General features: G+C 38.1%; 1 protein-coding gene across 3 annotated transcripts in view; it reads left to right on the forward strand.

Moving 5' to 3' along the window:
* ARHGEF7 (Rho guanine nucleotide exchange factor (GEF) 7) overlaps positions 1–18182 on the forward strand; it is a 125634-nt gene extending 107452 nt beyond the window's left edge. For 2 of the 3 annotated variants that reach the window (XM_010575630.1, XM_010575631.1), the window contains 2 exons: positions 1242–1331; positions 4554–4768. In XM_010575630.1, coding sequence (XP_010573932.1) covers positions 1242–1331; positions 4554–4768 — 305 coding nt within the window. Of the gene's footprint in view, positions 1–1241; positions 1332–4553; positions 4769–13813; positions 13914–14546; positions 14602–17178 lie in introns of those variants that run through there. The other variant, XM_010575628.1, reaches the window with a different exon arrangement.
* The last annotated feature ends 958 nt before the right edge of the window (positions 18183–19140 follow it).

Below are 19140 nucleotides of genomic sequence, written 5' to 3' on the forward strand. Positions count from 1 at the left end.
TTTCAACTGAGTGCCCTCACAGTACTCATTTCAGAAGTGAAATATTTGTCTTGCTACTGTAGTAATATGGTGCTGCATTCTAACCACAGTGAAATCCAAAATGAAATTTTTCCTGCCTTGAAAGAGAAATAACCTGTACTTTGGAGTACCTGCATCTCCTAAACTGTAGGGAAACTATATTGGGTCAAGATAATTTCTTCAACAGTTAGCTTGTCAGCTGATCCTGACAAATGATTGGACAGTTGGCTTTGTTCTGGTGATAATAAATCACAAAGACTTATTCTCTCTGGCAGAGAATACTACTACATTTTGGTGTTGAAGGCAGTTCAGATTCACGCAGCAGAAAATTTTCAAGCCTATTTTTTTCAAGGAGGAAAACAGGAAAAATGCTTTTAAAATAACAAATGATCTTGCCCTACATATATGCTCCTAGTTCCATCTAAGCTAATAATAGAGGTACCTCCAGATTTCAGTTTGATTGGAATTTCACTCTGTTGCAAGTGAGCAATTTGAAAGCATTTTTACTGAATTCCCCAAAGAGGAGATTTGCTGTGGAGCTCTACCTTTAGGAAAATTTTGCCATGTTAAGCTTGAAAGGTTAGATTTTTTTCAGTATTTGTATTTCTACTTTAAAGTCTGAGAAGTTTAATTACTCCACTTTTGACAGATACACTTACATGATAGTTACATCTTTCCTGCTGCACACTGGACTGAAACTGTACTGACGTATTTATTATGCTGTTAATTCGGAGTTTAATTTTCAATAGTGTGCTGTTGAAAGGGGTAAATCTGATACATATACAAAACCCCAAAGTTTTCAAGATTTCTTTTCTGTGAATTAATATTCTGTTCCTTGATTTCTTTCATTAAATAATGAAATAATACATATATTATAACTGTATATACAGGTTTTTTCAGTTTAATGGCTGTTTGGTTTAGAACCAGAGTGATCACACTTCAGAACATGTTCTGTGCAACTTCAGAAGCTCAGAAAATTTCTTGAATGTGTGGGTAATTGCTCTGACTTGGTTTTTTTTCCAAGCATTTCAAGATACTATTTTGTCTTAAACTGTTACTTTTGCTCATTGAAGTATGATTTTTAAAATGGGATGATTAAGAGGATTTTAAAGGGTTGGTTAGGCTGAACTTTGGACTCAACAGAAACGTAGTGATTTAAAGAGGCTTTTCTGTATTAAGAAACATAACCATGTTTAAAATTCTATTTTTCCCATTGATTCTAGGTACAGCTGCTTTAGAAGAAGATGCTCAAATTCTTAAAGTCATTGAAGCATATTGCACAAGTGCCAAAACACGTCAAACACTAAATTCAAGTAAGTTAGAAAGTACTGAAATGGCTAAAACACAAATTAGATAGTTTGCGAAAAAGAGAGGTGTATGTTCTCAGGCCTTTGCAAGTAGCAAGCTGGACCTGGAAGTAATAATAACCTGTTTCTGGCTTAATATCAGTGCCGAGTGCTTAAGTATTGGGTGCCAAGGACCGTGGTTAAAGACTATAATTCTTTCAGTATTTAAAAAACACAAAACATAACAAAAAAAACCAAAAGCCAAAAGTGACTACTTGTCATGGTTTAAAATTGCACAAAACCTTCACCAATGAACGAGAGGTGTCTGAACTGAATGTGATAGTTAATCAGTATGCTTTTTGGTAAATTTCAAGAAGCTGGTAAGTAGAGAGGAAGAATGAAGACGTAGTCATAATTTTGGAGGAGTGTATTTTTGTCTTGTTCTGTTCAACAAAGACTTCCACTATGGAAAAGTAACCTAGACCTATAAAAATTTCTTTTCTTTTACTGCCACTAGTTGTTTTTAGTATTTATTACAAATTTTAATCCCATCTCATAATTTCAGGAGAAATTGTTCTCAGATCTGTGTGTTGCTTAAAGCCATTTTTAGTTTCTCAGATCAATACCTAGATTATTGAAAACCTGTAACGTGCCTCTGGGGTCCTACTTCATTTAATCCAAATCAAGGTTGCCATGTGGAGTTCCTCTGTATTGTAAGTAAAACATTGCGCAAAGCAGGGGAGTCCACCAGCATGTGTTCCATTTACACAAGGAAGGAGAAAATGCTGTTGCGTTTGTTCTGATTGCACAGTTTTTGCACAGTTGAATACTGATTTCATTCGGGGATCCTTGGAACACAGTATAATGATCCTGAAGAACTTGGCTGGTTTTGCTGTTGTCAGGAACTAGAAGAGTGGACATTATAACTTACTCCTTGTCCACTAAAGCTGTTTAAATTTGTGGTGTTAATCACTGTTAATACTGCCCACAGTGCTCTGTGACTGTTTTGCTTCCAAGCAAAAGCACTTTATGTTGACAGTTGAGAAGTCTCAAAATGCAATTGCAAACTTAGTTCATGGATTTTCCTAATACGTGTTTGCTTACTGTTATCACCTTGAAAAAAATCCAGGTACTTTGTATTCATATGTAATTTAAAATGGGAATATAGCCCTTGTATTAGGCTGTAGAAATTTTTGAAGTAACAACAAAAACCTTCATTTCAATTTTTCTGTCTTGAACTGTAGGCCTCCAAGGTGATAAAATTAGCTATTACATAATTTTTTATTAATACTAATCTAATTTGTAGCCCTACAGTCATTACAGTAGTGTGTTTAATTGGATAAAAAGGAATGAATGTGTTCAAAATTCTGAAGATATACTGTTGTTCCAAACAAAATTAAATGAGATGATTGCCGTTTAAATGCTTTGACTGTGATCTGTTGATTATTTCCAAGGATGATGTGACAAGAAATGGTTGGGGAAACATTTGCACTTGCACAGTAGTGTGCAAGATATAAAATGTGTGTGCAGACTCAAAATGGATATGATTTTTTTTGCTTTTTTGCCTATTTTTTTCCTTCCTATGTATATTTAAGAAATATACATAGTGCTGTGAGTATCATTGCATACATCAGAAGTCAGCAGCTTTTATTTGCTCTTAATTGCAGCAAGAAACATTTTTTTTTATTGATTAAGCACATGGCTGCTTTGTTTGGAAAGAATAGTGTTGTCATCTAAGACTTTCAGTTTCAGAAGATCCATTTTTAGACTGGTAATGGGGGAAAAAAACAATCATGCTGGAATTGCTTCTGTGGGAGCAGTAGTCAGCGTAGAAGAGTAGAATTAAAGGATTGCCTGTCATCTGTGAAGCACGCCCTTGTTTTACATACTCCTTTCTTACCTCCGTGTTAATATTCTGCCTGTCCCTCACAGCACTCATTTGGCAGTGCTCCCACCTGCACCACAGCCCAAAGCCCAAGGGGTGCTGCTTTTGGCAACGTCAGATCAGCAGAGCTGTGGCACCAGTGCACACTGGTGGGAGTGGCAGTAGAGGTAGCAGAACAACTTTTTAAGTTGTTTGGGTGGGGAAGGTGCGGGGTTTAATTTGGGGAGACAGATGCCAATAGAAGAACAGCGTTTCACTTTCTCCTGCTTCTTATATACCGAGTTTATTTTGCACTTTGCTCCAAATGGAGGCTTAAAATCTTCTGCAGTACCATGTGTGTGCTGGCTTGTAGCATGGCCACTTACATGGTTTCAGTCCTTGGATATTGCCAGGCCTTCAAAAATAAAGGGGGGTTGATCAACTACTCTAGTGTTTAATTGGGAAGTTAGATTCAGATAGCGGTGTGTAGGGAGAGGTGTTTGAGGGGTCGGAACGGACCAGGCTGCGTTGCTGTTAGCCTCTTGGCCCTGTTTCTCTGTGAATCAATTTACTACATGGTTAAACAAATAACAAGGGGTACAGGCACAGAAAAGCTGTACTTTGACAGCCCTCTTGAGTGGACGCAAGATGTTGCTGCTGATGTAGAAAGTCAGCAGCCCTGCTCTGCATGAGAACCTTTGCTTTTTCCCCTGCATTTTCCTCTTTACCGTGGTGACACAAGCGCTTCTGCGGCTGTGTTGTGAGCTGGTGGGGAAATTACCTGCTTGAAAAAGAATCTTTTGTAGGGCTAATTTTCATTTGAAACTGTTCCCTGACCTGGCTCACCAAGCAGCTGTACAAATGACTGTGTCATTGCAAGGGAGGGAAAGGATGGAGGTACAGATGTGTGATGGGGAACGGCCTGTTGCTTTTCAGATCAGCGCTGGATCGTGCTGGCTTACTGTGTTTATCGCTCTGTCCCCAGTCAAATCCCCTCAGGCCAGAACTGACTCCGTACTTCAGAAGAACCTAACTCCCTCTTCCAAAAAATATATTTTCAAACAAGGTTTTGGTTATTCAAAATTCTCAACTGAGGCTGCTTAGAAGCTTAAAAACCACTTCAAAAATTGTGTTGTAACAGTTCAAACATTATATGCTGAGTGTAACTTATACCCAAACCCCAAACAAATAGAAAAAACAAAGAAAAAAAAAAAAAGAAAAAAAACTTTGGTGCCTTTTTAACAATATTTTCTCTTTTCCTTCTCTTCCCATCACCTTTTTGCTTTTATTTCATGTGTTTGGTTGTGGCTATTCCTTACGTTCTCCTCCTCATCCCACCTCTGCCTATCCACATCCACCATTTCATTTCACCTGTACATCCTTAGCATGGCAAGGCACTGACCTGATGCATAATCACGTCTTGGCTGATGATGACCAATCAAGTCTAGACTCCTTGGGTCGTCGCAGTAGTCTTTCTCGTTTGGAGCCTTCAGACCTCTCAGAAGACTCTGACTATGACAGTATATGGACAGCCCATAGTTACAGAATGGGGTCTACATCTCGTAAGAGCTGTTGCTCATATATCTCTCACCAGAACTAATGCACTTCTGAGCTTTTTCTTAACAAATGCTTGTTGTATCACAGCCTGCTTTTCTTAGATGTTTTCTTGCTGTTCCTTGTCTCTTTAATGTGATATTTTAACAACTTCTGAGGGAGCTTCTGAAACTTCAGTTATACCTGGTGGAAGGCTCTATTGCCAATTCAATACACGTACAAATAAGTAATTCTAAAAAGTGTATATCCTGTTAAGGATGATATTTCTTGAGGGTTTTTTTAACTGACAGATGTTAATTTGTAGCTCTGAATGGTCTTTTTTTTTTTTCTTTTGACTTGGTCAGTGTAGCAACAGGTCCTTTCTTCCTTTTTTTTTTTTTTTTTAATTTATTTTGGATACAGCATGTTTTTGTATTTTGAACTGAAACCATACTGGTTTGTGAGCTGAGTGCCAGCAATATGGAAATACCTTAGTGGTAGCGGTTGGATTTTCTACCTATTACAAACAAAATACAAAGCTGGTAGAGTAAGAAAAATGCAGCTTAAAAATAAGCAGAACGAGAGCTGTAAAATCATTCAGATACTCACATATCTGGCCCATTTGTTTGGAAGAGCATTTGCTAATCCATAAAAAATTCTGTTTTTATACTGCTGTCTTTCCCTCATTGCTTAAACGTTTATACGAAGGACCGCACTGCTCTCCCCCCACCCCAGTCTGGCAGTTGTCATGAAAACCCGGCAGTCCATGCTCATTACATGCAGTGTTTTGATAATCTCATGTTACCTATGGTCATGCTGTCACTTTACTGTACGCAGTAGCGTGGCAGAAAGCAGGGTCTAGATGTTTACTTGCCTGTTAAAATACACAGCTGTCAACTCTCAATTGACCATTCTTCTTGAAAAGACGAGATGAAAATGGTTCCCCTGATGGAGGCTCGCGTGTTCAGCATCTGAAACTCTAGGTACAACTGCCATCACATTGGCTTGTTTGACGTTCTGAATAATAGAATGCTTGGCTTTTGGGTTGTATTGTTTGGAGCATGTCCGTGACAGATTTTATTGTGTCTTGTAACTTCTTTCACGAGCAGGTTTGTTTTCAGCAGCAGCTCTTCAGTTACAGTCGTGTTGGCTTTTCAGAGAGCTGTGACATGCTGTGCACAGCTGAAGGTCTCGAACCTGCACCTGGGGCACTGCCGGGGTGAAGTGTGTGTGTTCTGTCTTGCGGATACCGTAATCGGCATCAAAACAAAAATGACATGTTTTCTACATCTTCCTTGGCGTTAGGGAAAAGCATGTGATGAAAGGACAGAAACAGTTCTCGTTTTCACCAGGGTCCCCAAAAGCAATTCCCCTACCCCTTTTCAAGTAAGCATGTTATCCAGTGTTCGGGTATTATCTATGAACAAGTTCAGAATAATCACGATGCAATAAACTGCCGCCTGGGAACTTGATCACGCTCTTTAAAAGATAATCAACACCTTTCTGCAGGTTACATGATCAGAAAGTTAGTAATTGCTGATGTGCATGATTCCAGAAGGCGGTCAGCGTGGAGAAGCTATTTCAAAGCAGTTCACGTTTGCAGATCTGCGTTCAGTCTTGTTTGATCACCTCCTTTATCCTCTCTCACTGTTGTTGGCATGCAAAAATATGACTAACAAAAGCAGCAGTGCTTACCGAGGAGGGTTTTCAGGGGTACATATTACTAGTCGTATGTTAACGAAGTGACCAGGAACTTGTGTATGTTGAACTTTTTTCAAAATGGAGGAGTGTTGCTTAGAGAAATGCGATGAGTACGTGTGCTCCATACCATTCCACAGCGCATTTGTAACCCACTTCACTCCCCTCTTCCTTTCAGTCAGTTTTTGGTTTTTTTAAACATATATGGAAAGTATGGATTGGTTTTTTTTTCCTGTTTCTTAAGCTGTGGTGTTCTAGTTGAATAATGTTTTCTGCATTGGATAAACGGCAATTCCTTTATGTCTGTTTCATGTTATATAGTGTAAATATGAGTTTGTAATACAGTTGTTGCACTTGATCTCTCCTTATCACACAGAATGTTTTGTTACTCAGATCCGAAGATTTTATTGACTTTCTATGCACCAAAGCTTTGACAGTTTACCACCATTAATTATTGTAGCATTTAAGTCATTAACTGTTATCATAATTAGGATCTCTTATGTTCTGTAGCCTCATATTAATGTCACCGCACATTTAAAATCATTCCGTGTCTTCAGTGTTCCAGGCCATAAGCTATTGTGAACTTATCAGGAGTATTAATGCAAAATGCTTTTTTTAAAAAAAAAAAAAAAAAAAAGGCAAATGTGGAAATGGTGGTATTCGGTCCAAAGGTTCAGTGTTTCTATTTTTGTGGAACTTTAGTCATGGTAATAATAGTACCTTATGTTTATGCAATTCTGTAAATTATATGTGTACAGTTACAAATACACTGGAAGGATGGAGAATCTGAATTGGAAGGTAGGTTCAAGCCATTGTCAGCCCCTCTTCACATGGCTTATGCAGTGTTTCCATAAATTAGTATTTACCGTAAATTGAAACCAACCAATATTAATTGGGTGTTTTGCATAATCTTGCCAAAACACAGTAATGTGTATATAGTGACGTAAAACATAGAAAAAATAATATATATTGTGCACTTCATTTGTGAATGGGAGAAGCCATCTTTAGTAGGTGACTGCCTTTTGAAAATACAAAATGGATGTATATCTGAATGTTGCATTGTACTGTACAGTATGCATATTGTTTGTGGTTGCATATATCAATTAAGTGTTTTGTTTTATATAAAAAGGACATCTGTTATGTACAGTTGAAATAAATTTTGCATTTGCTAGACTGTGACTTTAATATTTAATTATTACACAGGGGGAAAGGACAGCATAACTTGTAACTTAACTTCTTCTTCTCCCCCTGCCTCCTTTCTCTCCCTCCTCCTTCCTGGAGGAATCAAATGCTGAAGTGAAAGAGCTTTTTTGACATAAGTGTGTAATCTTTGTTTGATGTAGTTGACAACTACAGGAAATTCAATGTAATGTGAAGTATGTATCCTTCTGTATCCTCTCTTTTTTAAAAATAACTATTCAGACACGTTGCCATCTATAGAATGTTATTCTGTTGCCTCCCTCTCCCCTTAATTGATTTTATTTTCTTCTTTTTCATTTTTTGGATTGGTGTGTTCTCAGTAAAAGCACAGGCTGAATTATTGGAGCAATCTAAAACCTACTTCTGCAGGTCCTGTTACCAGAGAGAAATTTTATGAATATGATACTGGTTTCTAGAACCTTACATATTTTCAAGATTTAATACTGCAACATCTTTCTCTTCAAAACAAGAGTTATCTTTAGTGCTTCTGCTTAAAAGATGCTCATATTTGAGTGAATTAAAATAAAACAGTAACCTAATATACATACTAAAATGTTTACATCAGAATAAATGAAGTAATTGCCTACTTCTGTTAAAAGGTCATAACATTTTGCTGCTATGATTGTAGTAACTCTAGTTTCAGCTCTGCAGCCCTCTGGTTGGAAGTTTTGGTATTGGTTAGTGAAATACACAGGAAGTTTAGTGGGATAGCTATTCCCAAATGTTGTCTTAGAAATATCCCGCTTCTTCAGATGGTGTATCTGTCTTTCAGACTCTTCATTCTGTTCTTATACGACTAACACTTACATATGGAGCTGTATGTGTTTCAGTCCACTTCAGTTATTTTCATTTTACTCATCAAAACATTTTGCTGTAAACTGCTTAGATCTGTTACCTGAGTCGTGTGGGGTTTTTTCCTATTTGTGTATCACTGTTAGTTAAAAAACAACAACAAATAACTTCATGCCAAAACCTTCTTTGTTACTCCCAAGAATTGCAAACAACAGTGTATTTTATACAGTGAAACTCAAGTTTGGCCTGATGTTTGGATTCTGACTTGTTGTTATCTGTACAAAGATATTAAAGGGTTCCCTTTTGACTTCAGCAGATCTGTAGCATGAAGGATTTTTTTTTTTTCAATGCTTTAATCTCAATGCACTCAGAGTCTGAGGGCACCATTTTTAGGATTCTTCATATTAGGACCTCATCAAAGATTCATTGAGAAAGAGAAGGTTAATTTGGCAGGTCTGCTTATCCATTTTAGTATCTTTTATATAACTAACACAATGAAACACTGGATGTTTTAAACAACAAGTAATTCTTACTTTTTGTCTACTCTTTGCTTCTCTAGGAAATACACACGTCTGTACATACTGGTGGCTAATGGTAGATCTAAACAGTTGTGTATGCACATATTTGTTTTTCAGTGGCAAGTCAGACTTCTGTCTTTGAAGTTCAAACAAATAATTTCAAAGAGCTTCTTAGCTTATGAAGAGAGCCTAGTAAAGTTGCTGAAAACCAGAACTGTATATTTGCAAGTACTGTTTCTAATTTTTTACCTTTATTGTGCCTTGTTCCCCTCCTTACCTCTCCTAATCACAATAAAGGTATGAAAAAGTGAAGAAAACAGCAATACTTAAAAGCTGTGCAACAGAATCATTGCCGATAGCCTCAAATTATGCCATGCACTTCTTAAAATTAACCGCCATCGCCACATGTCTAACTTGCATAGCTTAAATTAGGACCCTCGTAGTCGCTGGAAGAAGGCAAACTCTTGGTAGAGTAGAAGTACCTAGGTTGAGCCTCCTCCTCCACGTGGCCAGCTGGAGGAAGGAGCCCTGGTCCTGATGGGCTGGGGGGAGCTGGCTTTTAACTGAGGCCCTGAGGTTAGCTGCTTTAAGGAGGTGATGTGCGTACCCACCTCTGGTTTACTGTTACCTTAAATGGTTCCTGGCCAGACGAGGCCTTTGAACGTAGGCGGAGACTTAATACCTGGTTAAAGTGAAAAGGTATCTGAATTTCATCCCCCTTCTTCTCTTCCTTCCCTTCTGCCTGATGTGTTAAGATCCGTGCAGAACTTCTGGACTCTCTTCACACGTGTCTGCTAAATGATGCAGAACGAAGGACCAGACTGATTACCAGTACAGCTCCTTCTGAAGCCTGGTTTCTGTCAGGAACCAGCATGGTACCATATCAACTGGTTTTTAAGATGTCAGGCTCCCTTTGGAGGAGAGTGAATAGAAGGCTGGGGTTGTGCGGTTATGCTTGCAAACAGACATCACCGAGAACCTCTGTGGCATTCAGTCTGGGCTCTAGTTTCTTCCCGTTTTGGTGTTAAGACTGTACTCCAGGGCTGGTTTCAGACAGGTATAAAGTGAACTTCTGTCACAGTCTTTCAGCCACATAAATATCCAAACAGCTTTCAGCTTTCCTTTTTTTCCAGAAATGCTCAGAACTGCTTGCTGGTTTGGCTGATTATTAGGCTGGAAAGGGGATCAGACACTGAAAACTAAAAGCACGGGGCTGTTAGCCACAGGCTTGTTCTTTATCTCGGGTGTTGCACCACATTACATAGGGGGTATTGCTAAGGTCTCTACCCCTGGTCTGAATGCCATGTAGGCTGTGTTTATTTGCTTTACTCTGGAGGCTAAATTTGCTAAACCTGTAATTTAGGGTATGGTATTGGGAAAAAGCATTGTAATTCTTTATTCTCCACTCTAGGGCTGGGAGGTATTGATACTGAATAGATACCTTCATTTTCTTGCTGGAATTTAATTGATGGGAACTTAGTTGAATCTTGATCATAGTGGCCAGTTGTTTTGTCTTAAATATGCAACAGACTTCTAAACAGTGGGGTCATTCTTCCAAGACCCTGGATTTAGTTCCCCTTTGAAAAGTTAATGGCATCTTACTCAGCCTTACTATTTGTTTGCTAATCTTGTAGTAATTGCCTGGGTTTGCCAAACATCTATTCTTCTCCCATCCACCTTGCTTCCCCCCACACCCTCAAAAAAAGGAAAGGAAAACCCTGTTTTGTAAAGCTTTGGGGGTAGTGTTCCATCTTTTTTAAACTGGTACTTTTGGTTGCATTGTCTCAAGGTGATTTAGGGCCAGAGTTATTTTAGGTCAATTTAAACATTGTCTTTTGGCCCATTGACTTGGAATGAGAGTGAGTAGTGTCTCATAATAAAATTCAGCATGAAACTTGGATGCTTAGGATTGATGAATGGCAGAAATGGCAAACTGAAGTGATTTTTTATTCTTCTGCACTACTTCATGAAAACATGGAATATGTCGCAAAGAAGTGCTTAGGATTATCTAAGTTGCAGGAACTTCTTAGACTGCCCTTTTAGTACAACTTTGTGTGAACTACGCACTGTGCTATAATGCAGCCCTCTCTTCATGTCCTAAAGCTGTAGCTGTAAACTTTTCCAGAGAGAAATGGTCACATAGAGAATAGACATAAAGAACCTGGTGGAGGCACAAGGTGCAGTTTAGGGAACACTGCTGAGTGCCAGTAGTGAGGCGACTATGCTTGAAGTTCCTTCTAGATGTGTAATTGCCAGAAAATGCGTCTTAAAAAGAAAAGCTTCTGGCATAAATGGTGCAGAAAAGCAAGATGGTGAAGTAGCTTCGTTTTACCTTTAGAACTTCACACGTCAAGTCTGATGTTACTGTGCACGTACTCATTTGATGACAGGGTCCTCTGTTGCAGATAGATGTGCTGTGTGTTTGTACCTTTGATACTTAGCAAGTGCTCGTGGGGTTTAGGAAAAAATCCAAAACAAACAAGAAACCCTGCCAAAACTCACAAAAAGCAAACCAAGGTGAAGAAGAAAGTGTTGGGCTTTTTTTTTTTGCATAAGTACAAATTGTAAGAGCAGCAAGGGTTCTGAGATACGAATTTAAAAGTTGCATGACCGACGGTATTGGAGCAATGAAGGCGAGAGTGAAACTTGTGATGTCCTGAATTCCACAGTAGTTAATGTTTTGTGGCACAGGAAGGTCAGTGTTCACAGCAACAGTTTTGCATCGTGTAAGTGTGTATGCGTACTGTGTGGTCTCCTTGTGCGTATAATGTTGGTGAACATTTTGTTTTTAATGAAACTGCATTCTGTGTCTCAGTAGTATTAAGTGTTTACTGTGCTATGCTGTACATACATCAGGATATGCTGGTGTAGACATCTTTTACATGCATGTGTGTATATAACTGTACTGCTGGGACTTTTTTTTTTTAAAGCTGTCTACTCCACGCTGTTTCTGCTTTGCAAGGACCCGTGTTACTCTGACCAGGCAAAGACAATTGGATGCAGCTCTGTACAGAGATAAATACAACGCGCTGCTCCATCTGGTCGAAGGGAGTCACGGGTGAGAAACGCGTGGCAGTTCTCTCCCTTTGGCCAGTGTCTCCCTCGACGTGTGCTGGGCTGAGGTGCTCCACATGGGTACAGAGACCCAAAATGTAGTGATCTGGTAGCAGCTGCTGCCAGCTAATTCCTAAAATAACATTTAGCTCGGTGTTCTCTGCTACCTCCTGGGCTAATAAAGCAGAGCAGTAAGCAATTAACTGAAATAAACATAAGACAACTTTTTGCAATTAGAGACTGACAGCGCAAACTGGGAAATGTCCTTGATTCCATACAGAGTTTGGATGTGCTTGTTTTATGGGTTATTCCTTCCCTGGAAAATAAGTGGAAGGGCATTAACCCATAAAAGATTTCTTCACTCTGTTAGCTGAAGAACTTGCAGCTTTCAAGGACGAGATTCTGTTCTCAAATCTGCAGTTATCTTTATTCCATAAAATTTTAACCATCATGTACTGATACATTAGATCTTTACTGTCAGCTTAGGAAACTGTTTTCTTCATTAAAGCGACTCTTGTTATTCTTTGCTAAAACAGTTTAAATAGCTTAACACGTACTGCTGAACTACGGTCCCTACAAACTCATTGTTCAGAACTCAAGAGTGCAGGTGTGGTGTTAGGGAACTTAGTATTTTTCTATGAGCTTGATTTCTTTCATTTATTTTCTGTGTTCAGATTATGTATTTTATCACGAACCATAAAAGAAAAGCACCGTTATCACAAAGCAGCTGTTCAGCAAGAGCTAACTAATTTCTCCTGACAGGCATGCACCCTGTAGTACCTAGTCATCAGTTCAAACTGTACTAGACTTAAAACATTCCTTGTGAATGAAAGTTCATTACAATGAATTGGTAGGCAAGTCTACCTTCTTTGTTAAAACTGATATCTTCGTTAAAATATGCAAGAACTTTAATGCCTTATCTGCTGTGTTTGAATTCTGAACAAATGCTTAGACAGCAATTTATTTGCAGACCTTGTTTTAAAAAAAATGCCTGTAATTTGTTGCAGCCTAATGAAATAATGTTTCTAGAATACATACTTCATGTATGTATGAATGGATACATACCTCTGAGGTGCAGATTTTTCTATTCAGAGCTACTTTTTTAGAATCTATATGTATTACCGATTATAATAAATTGTAATGATTGTAGAAGACGTTTTGAAGATGTTGGAATGTTTTGAGTTTGTCAAACCATTAAGTGCTTTTAAAAACATTTATTAAATACAAAGTATGTATTTCATTTGGTAGGAATTTATTCTAGGACTAAAAGGCTATCTGTAAATGTATGTGTGTGTATACATGTACACACACACACACCCCCCATTGTGTTGTTTATAGTGTTTCAGGGGAAAGGGATTTTAACTTTTTTTCTTCCATTGCTGTATTATTTGATACTATTATTCTGCTCCTTACCGATACAGTAATTGGTTTAGAGTGGAATTATTTCTTGAATTTATATCGGTGTGAGATCAGAATCTGTCCTTGAGGCTTAAATCACTGTTACTTAAACACATCTATCTCTTTCCGAGTCAGCTATGGTGAATTTGTCAGCTTTTACTGAGATAGTTGAATGGTGCACCGTTCAACGAACGGTGTGGCATCCCCGTCGATGACACAGGAGTTATGTCAGCAGCAGGATAGGAATGTCAGACAATTTTTTTGTTGTTGTAAGGCTGTGGTTTTGAATGTTAAAAATGTGTCAGTAACTTGTGTGTGTGGAGGGAAGGGGGAAATGGAAACTGATATACCTTGGTCATGCAGGTGTGTCATGCAATGAATGAAATAATAATCTTTAAAATGCCCCAGCAATATTTTTGAGTTGCTCATTTTGTAATTTATTTTTACAACAGGTTCCCGTAAAGAATCAGCTCCTCAAGTCCTGCTTCCAGAAGAAGAAAAGATTATTGTAGAAGAAACTAAAAGTAATGGTCAGACTGTTATAGAAGAGAAGTAAGAGAACATTTAATGAATGATGGATTAAACCAGTAAACTTTGCACTCTTCCTCATCCTCCCATCTCCCATTATAGTAGTGTGTCTGTGGTATATTTGTAGTAGGGAACAGAGCTGTTTGGAGTATGCTGCCAGTCCTTTAAGTGCAGTTGGCCTTCATTTAAATGCTTGTAGTCTCGTTTCTTTGTATATGCCATGCAACTTCTTCCTTCCAGGCCAAGAAGTGATATGTTTCACTTTTCAGTAATTTTTTCGAGTACTGTAGCATTTCAGTATTAAATTGGTGTAATCTTTCTAGTTAGTGTGTGGTATCATTCTATTTTTTTGGTAAGGTGTATGTTGGAAATGAAATACAGTTCTGTTACAGAAAGCTGTAATACAGAAACCAGTATAGGTCCATATGTGCTTAAGAGGTGTATCCTGTTACAGAAGCTGGTAACAGGTCCTTGCCTTACTGAATATAAATCGGGATAAGAGAAAATGTTTTCAATACAGTTCGAAATTAGCTGTTAGCTGTGGGTTTGGTTTTTTTTAAATGCATTTCATTTAACAGTTTTGTCTAACAATAGATTTAGGCATGTATTTCTGAAAACTGTTGTAACAGATCATCTTTTTTTTTTTTTTCATTTTAGAAGCCTTGTTGACACAGTATATGCATTAAAGGATGAAGTACAGGAGTTAAGACAGGTTGGTAACTTGCTACATTTGTAGCGACATGGAAATGGAAAGACGGAAGGCTTATTATAAAAATAAATACGGCTTGTAAGTTGATTCACTTTGACAGGAATGAACGTGAATTTTGGACTAGATCCACTTTTAAAAGTAAAACATACCGATTTGACAAAAAGCACCTTCTCTGGTGGTTGTCATCAGCTCTTGGAGCACCAACCTTTGATAATAGTGTTAAGTATCCTCTCTCTGAGGTGGCTTACTAAGCTGTGTTTCATTTATTTTTGGATGTTACAACCTGTGAAATGTTGAAAGTGTTAAGCAAATGAGGTTTTGCTGTATCATCAGCAAAATAAGCTTATAGAGACTGTGAAAAAGTATTTGCTCTAGAACATATAATTAGTAGTTAAATGTCTGGATCTGTTTAGGCCTTTATTAATGGTCTTTCAGTAACTTGAACACCTTTTAGGAATCAGTTCTTAAAACCTCTTGTTTCCAGAGATGAGAGTCCTTTTCGGTGTCTATCATGTGGCCTTTTTTTAACGAGGGCTTCACGTTAGCTTCGGGTGCTGCTTTGTCACGTGGGGGAACTGTGCAAGATCTCACCTGAGCTGCCGGTATGGAAGTTGCAGCTGATGTTTTAAGTATCCAAAATGAGGTGTTTAAAAACGGCTTTTTCTTGCCAGGACACAGCCTGTTTAAACATGTTAATGATGCAGCACGTAGTCATTGCTCAGTGTGTAGGCAAAAAAGCATTGAATTATCCTCACTCTCCAACGTGTGAATTTGCTAACTGACCTTAACAGTTCTGACTCAAGAAGTTGGAATAAATCTCCTGTGTTAATGTAAAATGGATTTGTATTCAATTTACTTTAGGCTTTGGGCTATAAACATGAATCCGAATTCTTTGCCCATCTGTAAGTGTGCCCAGTATTTCTAAGGATGTCGTGCATGTTCCTTGAAATAGGACAGCTGATGTGTTAAATACTTAAATTCTGCTGTTTTCAGATACCTGAAGCATATGTATCCCAGGTTTGATGCAAATTTGACAGCCTTTTGAAAAATACAATTCACGTAATACAAGCAGCAACAATAACCCACTAATATTCCTGTGGCCTGGCTGCTTTTGTACAAAGGATAAACGTGCTGCCATACTGAGGCCCCACAGATCTCTGTGTGACCCTAAACAAAAAGTCAGTCTCCTGAACTTCCAAGCAACAGCACTCTTTTCTGGTGCCTTGCCAAACAGATGGTCTCTTCAGAATCTCGCATCTTCCAGGGCCAAGACCTGTGAAAGCCTGAGTTCATTTTCTTGTATATCAGGAATCTCAGCTTAGAAGCATTTCTTGGTCTGCTGCTGTGACGTTGCCAACTGACGTGGCAGAAATGATCTCTGAGCCGGGAAGGTCCCGAGTGACCGAGGGCTTTATGGATAAAGGCTCTCTGGGAGCACCTAGTGCGCCGGTGGGTGTAGGCACCGGACTGCCTTCTGGTGGGAACTACCACGCCAGGTGGGATCCCTCCCGTAGCGACTTCCATAGGTTATTCATAGCTGTTGCTCCACAGGCACTACGTTTGAATAGTACAGTCCTGAACTGGCAGTAAATTAATAAAGAAATGAGAAGCAATTAAGTCTGTACCTACAAGAAAAGAATGAGATTTCTGAGTTTCCCATCAGACTTGAGGAGGGAATGGAGTTAATGAGGCAGCAGCTGTTGATCCCATCCTGTTTCTAGAAAGGTCTGTAGATGACAGCTGGGACCCCTGGATTGCAGACCCGTGTTTGTTACACGCCTGTAGACTGGCTGTCTTGGGGCCTTAATATAATGTTGTCTTATCTTCTGGTTGCTTCTCTGCTGTTGCCAGCATCACCTTGGCCTGTACAGGATTGAACAGTGTAAGCGTTACCGTGGTTTGGTCAGTGACATCCTTACGGTCCTTTTGTTCGTGATATTTCAGTACTGTCTGATGGCGCTAAATATTGAGAACTGACTCACTCGTTAATACACATGCAGAGTGGTGGTCTTCCTTCAAATTCAGACTCCTCTTAGACTGTTGGTAGTCATCTGTCTGGTTTAAAATTTAGTCACAAAACACCTTCCAGAGAACATAATGGTTTTCAAAATACTCCTTTCAACTATCTACTTTCCTAATGAAGCAAGTTAATTTGCATTAAGTTTTAAGAAGCTTTTCTGAGATTGTGAAACTAGTTATAATCACAGGAGGCTCTTAGAGGGGATATTTACTCTACTTATTGCTCCATTTCCCTTCTCCATTAACAACAAATCTATTCTATTCCTCATTGATCAGATTTGAGCAGAAGAATTCAAGATTATTGGCCATCTGTTGCTAGCACTTGCATTATAAAGGCCCCCTAAGTATAAATGGGAAATAGCTCAGTTTCCATTTGGTGGTTTTTGTTGCATTGTGTGAAGTAACTGTGTGTAACTTGTGAAATTTTAATAGAAGGCTTTGCTTTTGAACAGCTAATAGTCTTACTGAGAAGAGCCTTCAGAATTTCTAATTGACAATGTATGTGTGGTCAGAAAAGACCTGTTTAAAAAAAAACCTAATATTTCTGTCTCTATTAAACAGGATAATAAAAAGATGAAGAAATCATTAGAAGAAGAACAAAGAGCTCGCAAGGACTTGGAGAAGCTTGTTAGAAAAGTTCTAAAGAACATGAATGACCCATCTTGGGATGAAACCAACTTATAACTAATTTTTTTTTTTTTTTTTTTTTTTTTTTCCCTTTTTCTTTCTGTTGAAAGACCAGTTGTAAAACTGAGCTGGGAAGCCTTCTGACATTAGTCAGTGTTGCATCAAGAGCACTACAAAACAGGATTTAACTGGATCTAGTGATTTCTTGCTCTGAACATACAGAATCAGTCAAGCCCTTTACTGAAGCAATCTGTACTTTAAGTGTGGAGACAGTGGATCCTGAACTCTACTAAACTTAATTTGTTTGCATCTAAATTACCTCATTTTGCAGAAAGTGCAGCACCTGACTAAAAGTCCATGTTTTTCAGTGGCTTTTTAATTAAATATATATTTTTCTTGTAAATATCTGTAATTTTGAATGCATATGTGATTGATGTATCAGGGCTGATATGTTGGTTTTTTTCTCTTGTTATTATAATGGTCACAAGTGTTAGAAATGACGGCAGTACTGTCTTACCTAAGAAAGGTCAGAGTTCTTTGTGGATAATTATGGATTTGTTCCAAATTACCTACTCATCACACATGCAAATTTGAAAACCTAATTTTCCTATTGACCACTGTATTTAAATCCTTCACTGTTATTTATGTCTGTGCATACATTTTTAAACAGTTTACAATTCTTTAAGAACAGTATTAAAATACAGAAGATCGTTTATTGACAGTAGAAACAATTTTTAACAAAACTAATGCCCGTGATTTACGTTCATGTACACTTGTTTGGCAGACTAATCTGTTGTGCTTTGGCCACCAAAAGACTGATGTACTTGCCTGCTTTTTATGACTGTGATTTTTAGGTGTTTATGTACTACATTTTCTATTGTTGTGCTTAAACATACAGCTGGCTGATAATTTAATAGATCATGAAGTTTGTTAAAGCAAAAAAATCAATCTAATCCAGAATTTTGTGAATAAATTGTTGCTATTTATATTTTATGGTCATAACAATTAAATTTTAGCTAACCTTTGTGCGTAAGACACATGGGCTAGGCCAAACTTCATTCAGAGCTTTGTTTTTATACCACTATGTAAGACTCTCTGTTTGGAATTCCCAGACTGTGGTAGCAGTCATTCCTTTCCCACCCTGTGTACTCAGCGTGTTGCTGGTTTCTGTCCTACTAGGATTTAAGTGGAAACAAATCTGGAAATAAGATACTTTTTTTAAAATCATACTGTAATTCATAATTTGCACTGCTGACAGATTTAAAAATACATAAATGAACATTTATTCCCTAGTCTGATAGGTGCAATTACTGCAATCTTTTCTCGTATTTAAAATAGGAGATGCTGCGTCACTGCAAACGGTGAGCTTCAGGTGGAGCACTTAAAATACTAATCCCATTAAAGTTCGTTATAAGTGTTTCATTGATTCTGGCAAACTTTGGATTAAACTCCAGACGGTGCAATTTTCTGAGGGGTTTGTCTTCAGTTGACAGTCAGAAGTGCAGGTATAGCGCAGACCCGAGTCGCACCTTTTGTCATCCTGATTTCCTAGTGCCCTTTAACTCCGGTTCAGTTTCATGCTCACACTTGAGCAAATGTTTATATGAACTTTAATGAGTTGGAGCCAGGATGATTAGGGTGGTAAGAATTGTCATGCACACTTTGAATCTAATGAAGAAATGTGTTTTTAAAGCTATCCATTTTTCTCAGCCAAGAACAGCTTTTTTTAAATAGGAAAGAAAAGTCAATGATTACATACTTGAGAAATAATTCTGTGGGAATGGATACTTTAGAATCTGAATAGACAATTAGTTGTCTGATGTAAGAAGCTTGAATATATTTGTAGGTATTTTAATTTGTGTTCCTACAATGTAAAAATGTCTTCCTTTATTCTAA

The sequence above is a fragment of the Haliaeetus leucocephalus genome, unplaced genomic scaffold (genome assembly GCF_000737465.1).
Source record: "Haliaeetus leucocephalus isolate CR32 unplaced genomic scaffold, Haliaeetus_leucocephalus-4.0 Scaffold495, whole genome shotgun sequence".
NCBI classification, from domain to species: Eukaryota; Metazoa; Chordata; class Aves; order Accipitriformes; family Accipitridae; genus Haliaeetus; species Haliaeetus leucocephalus.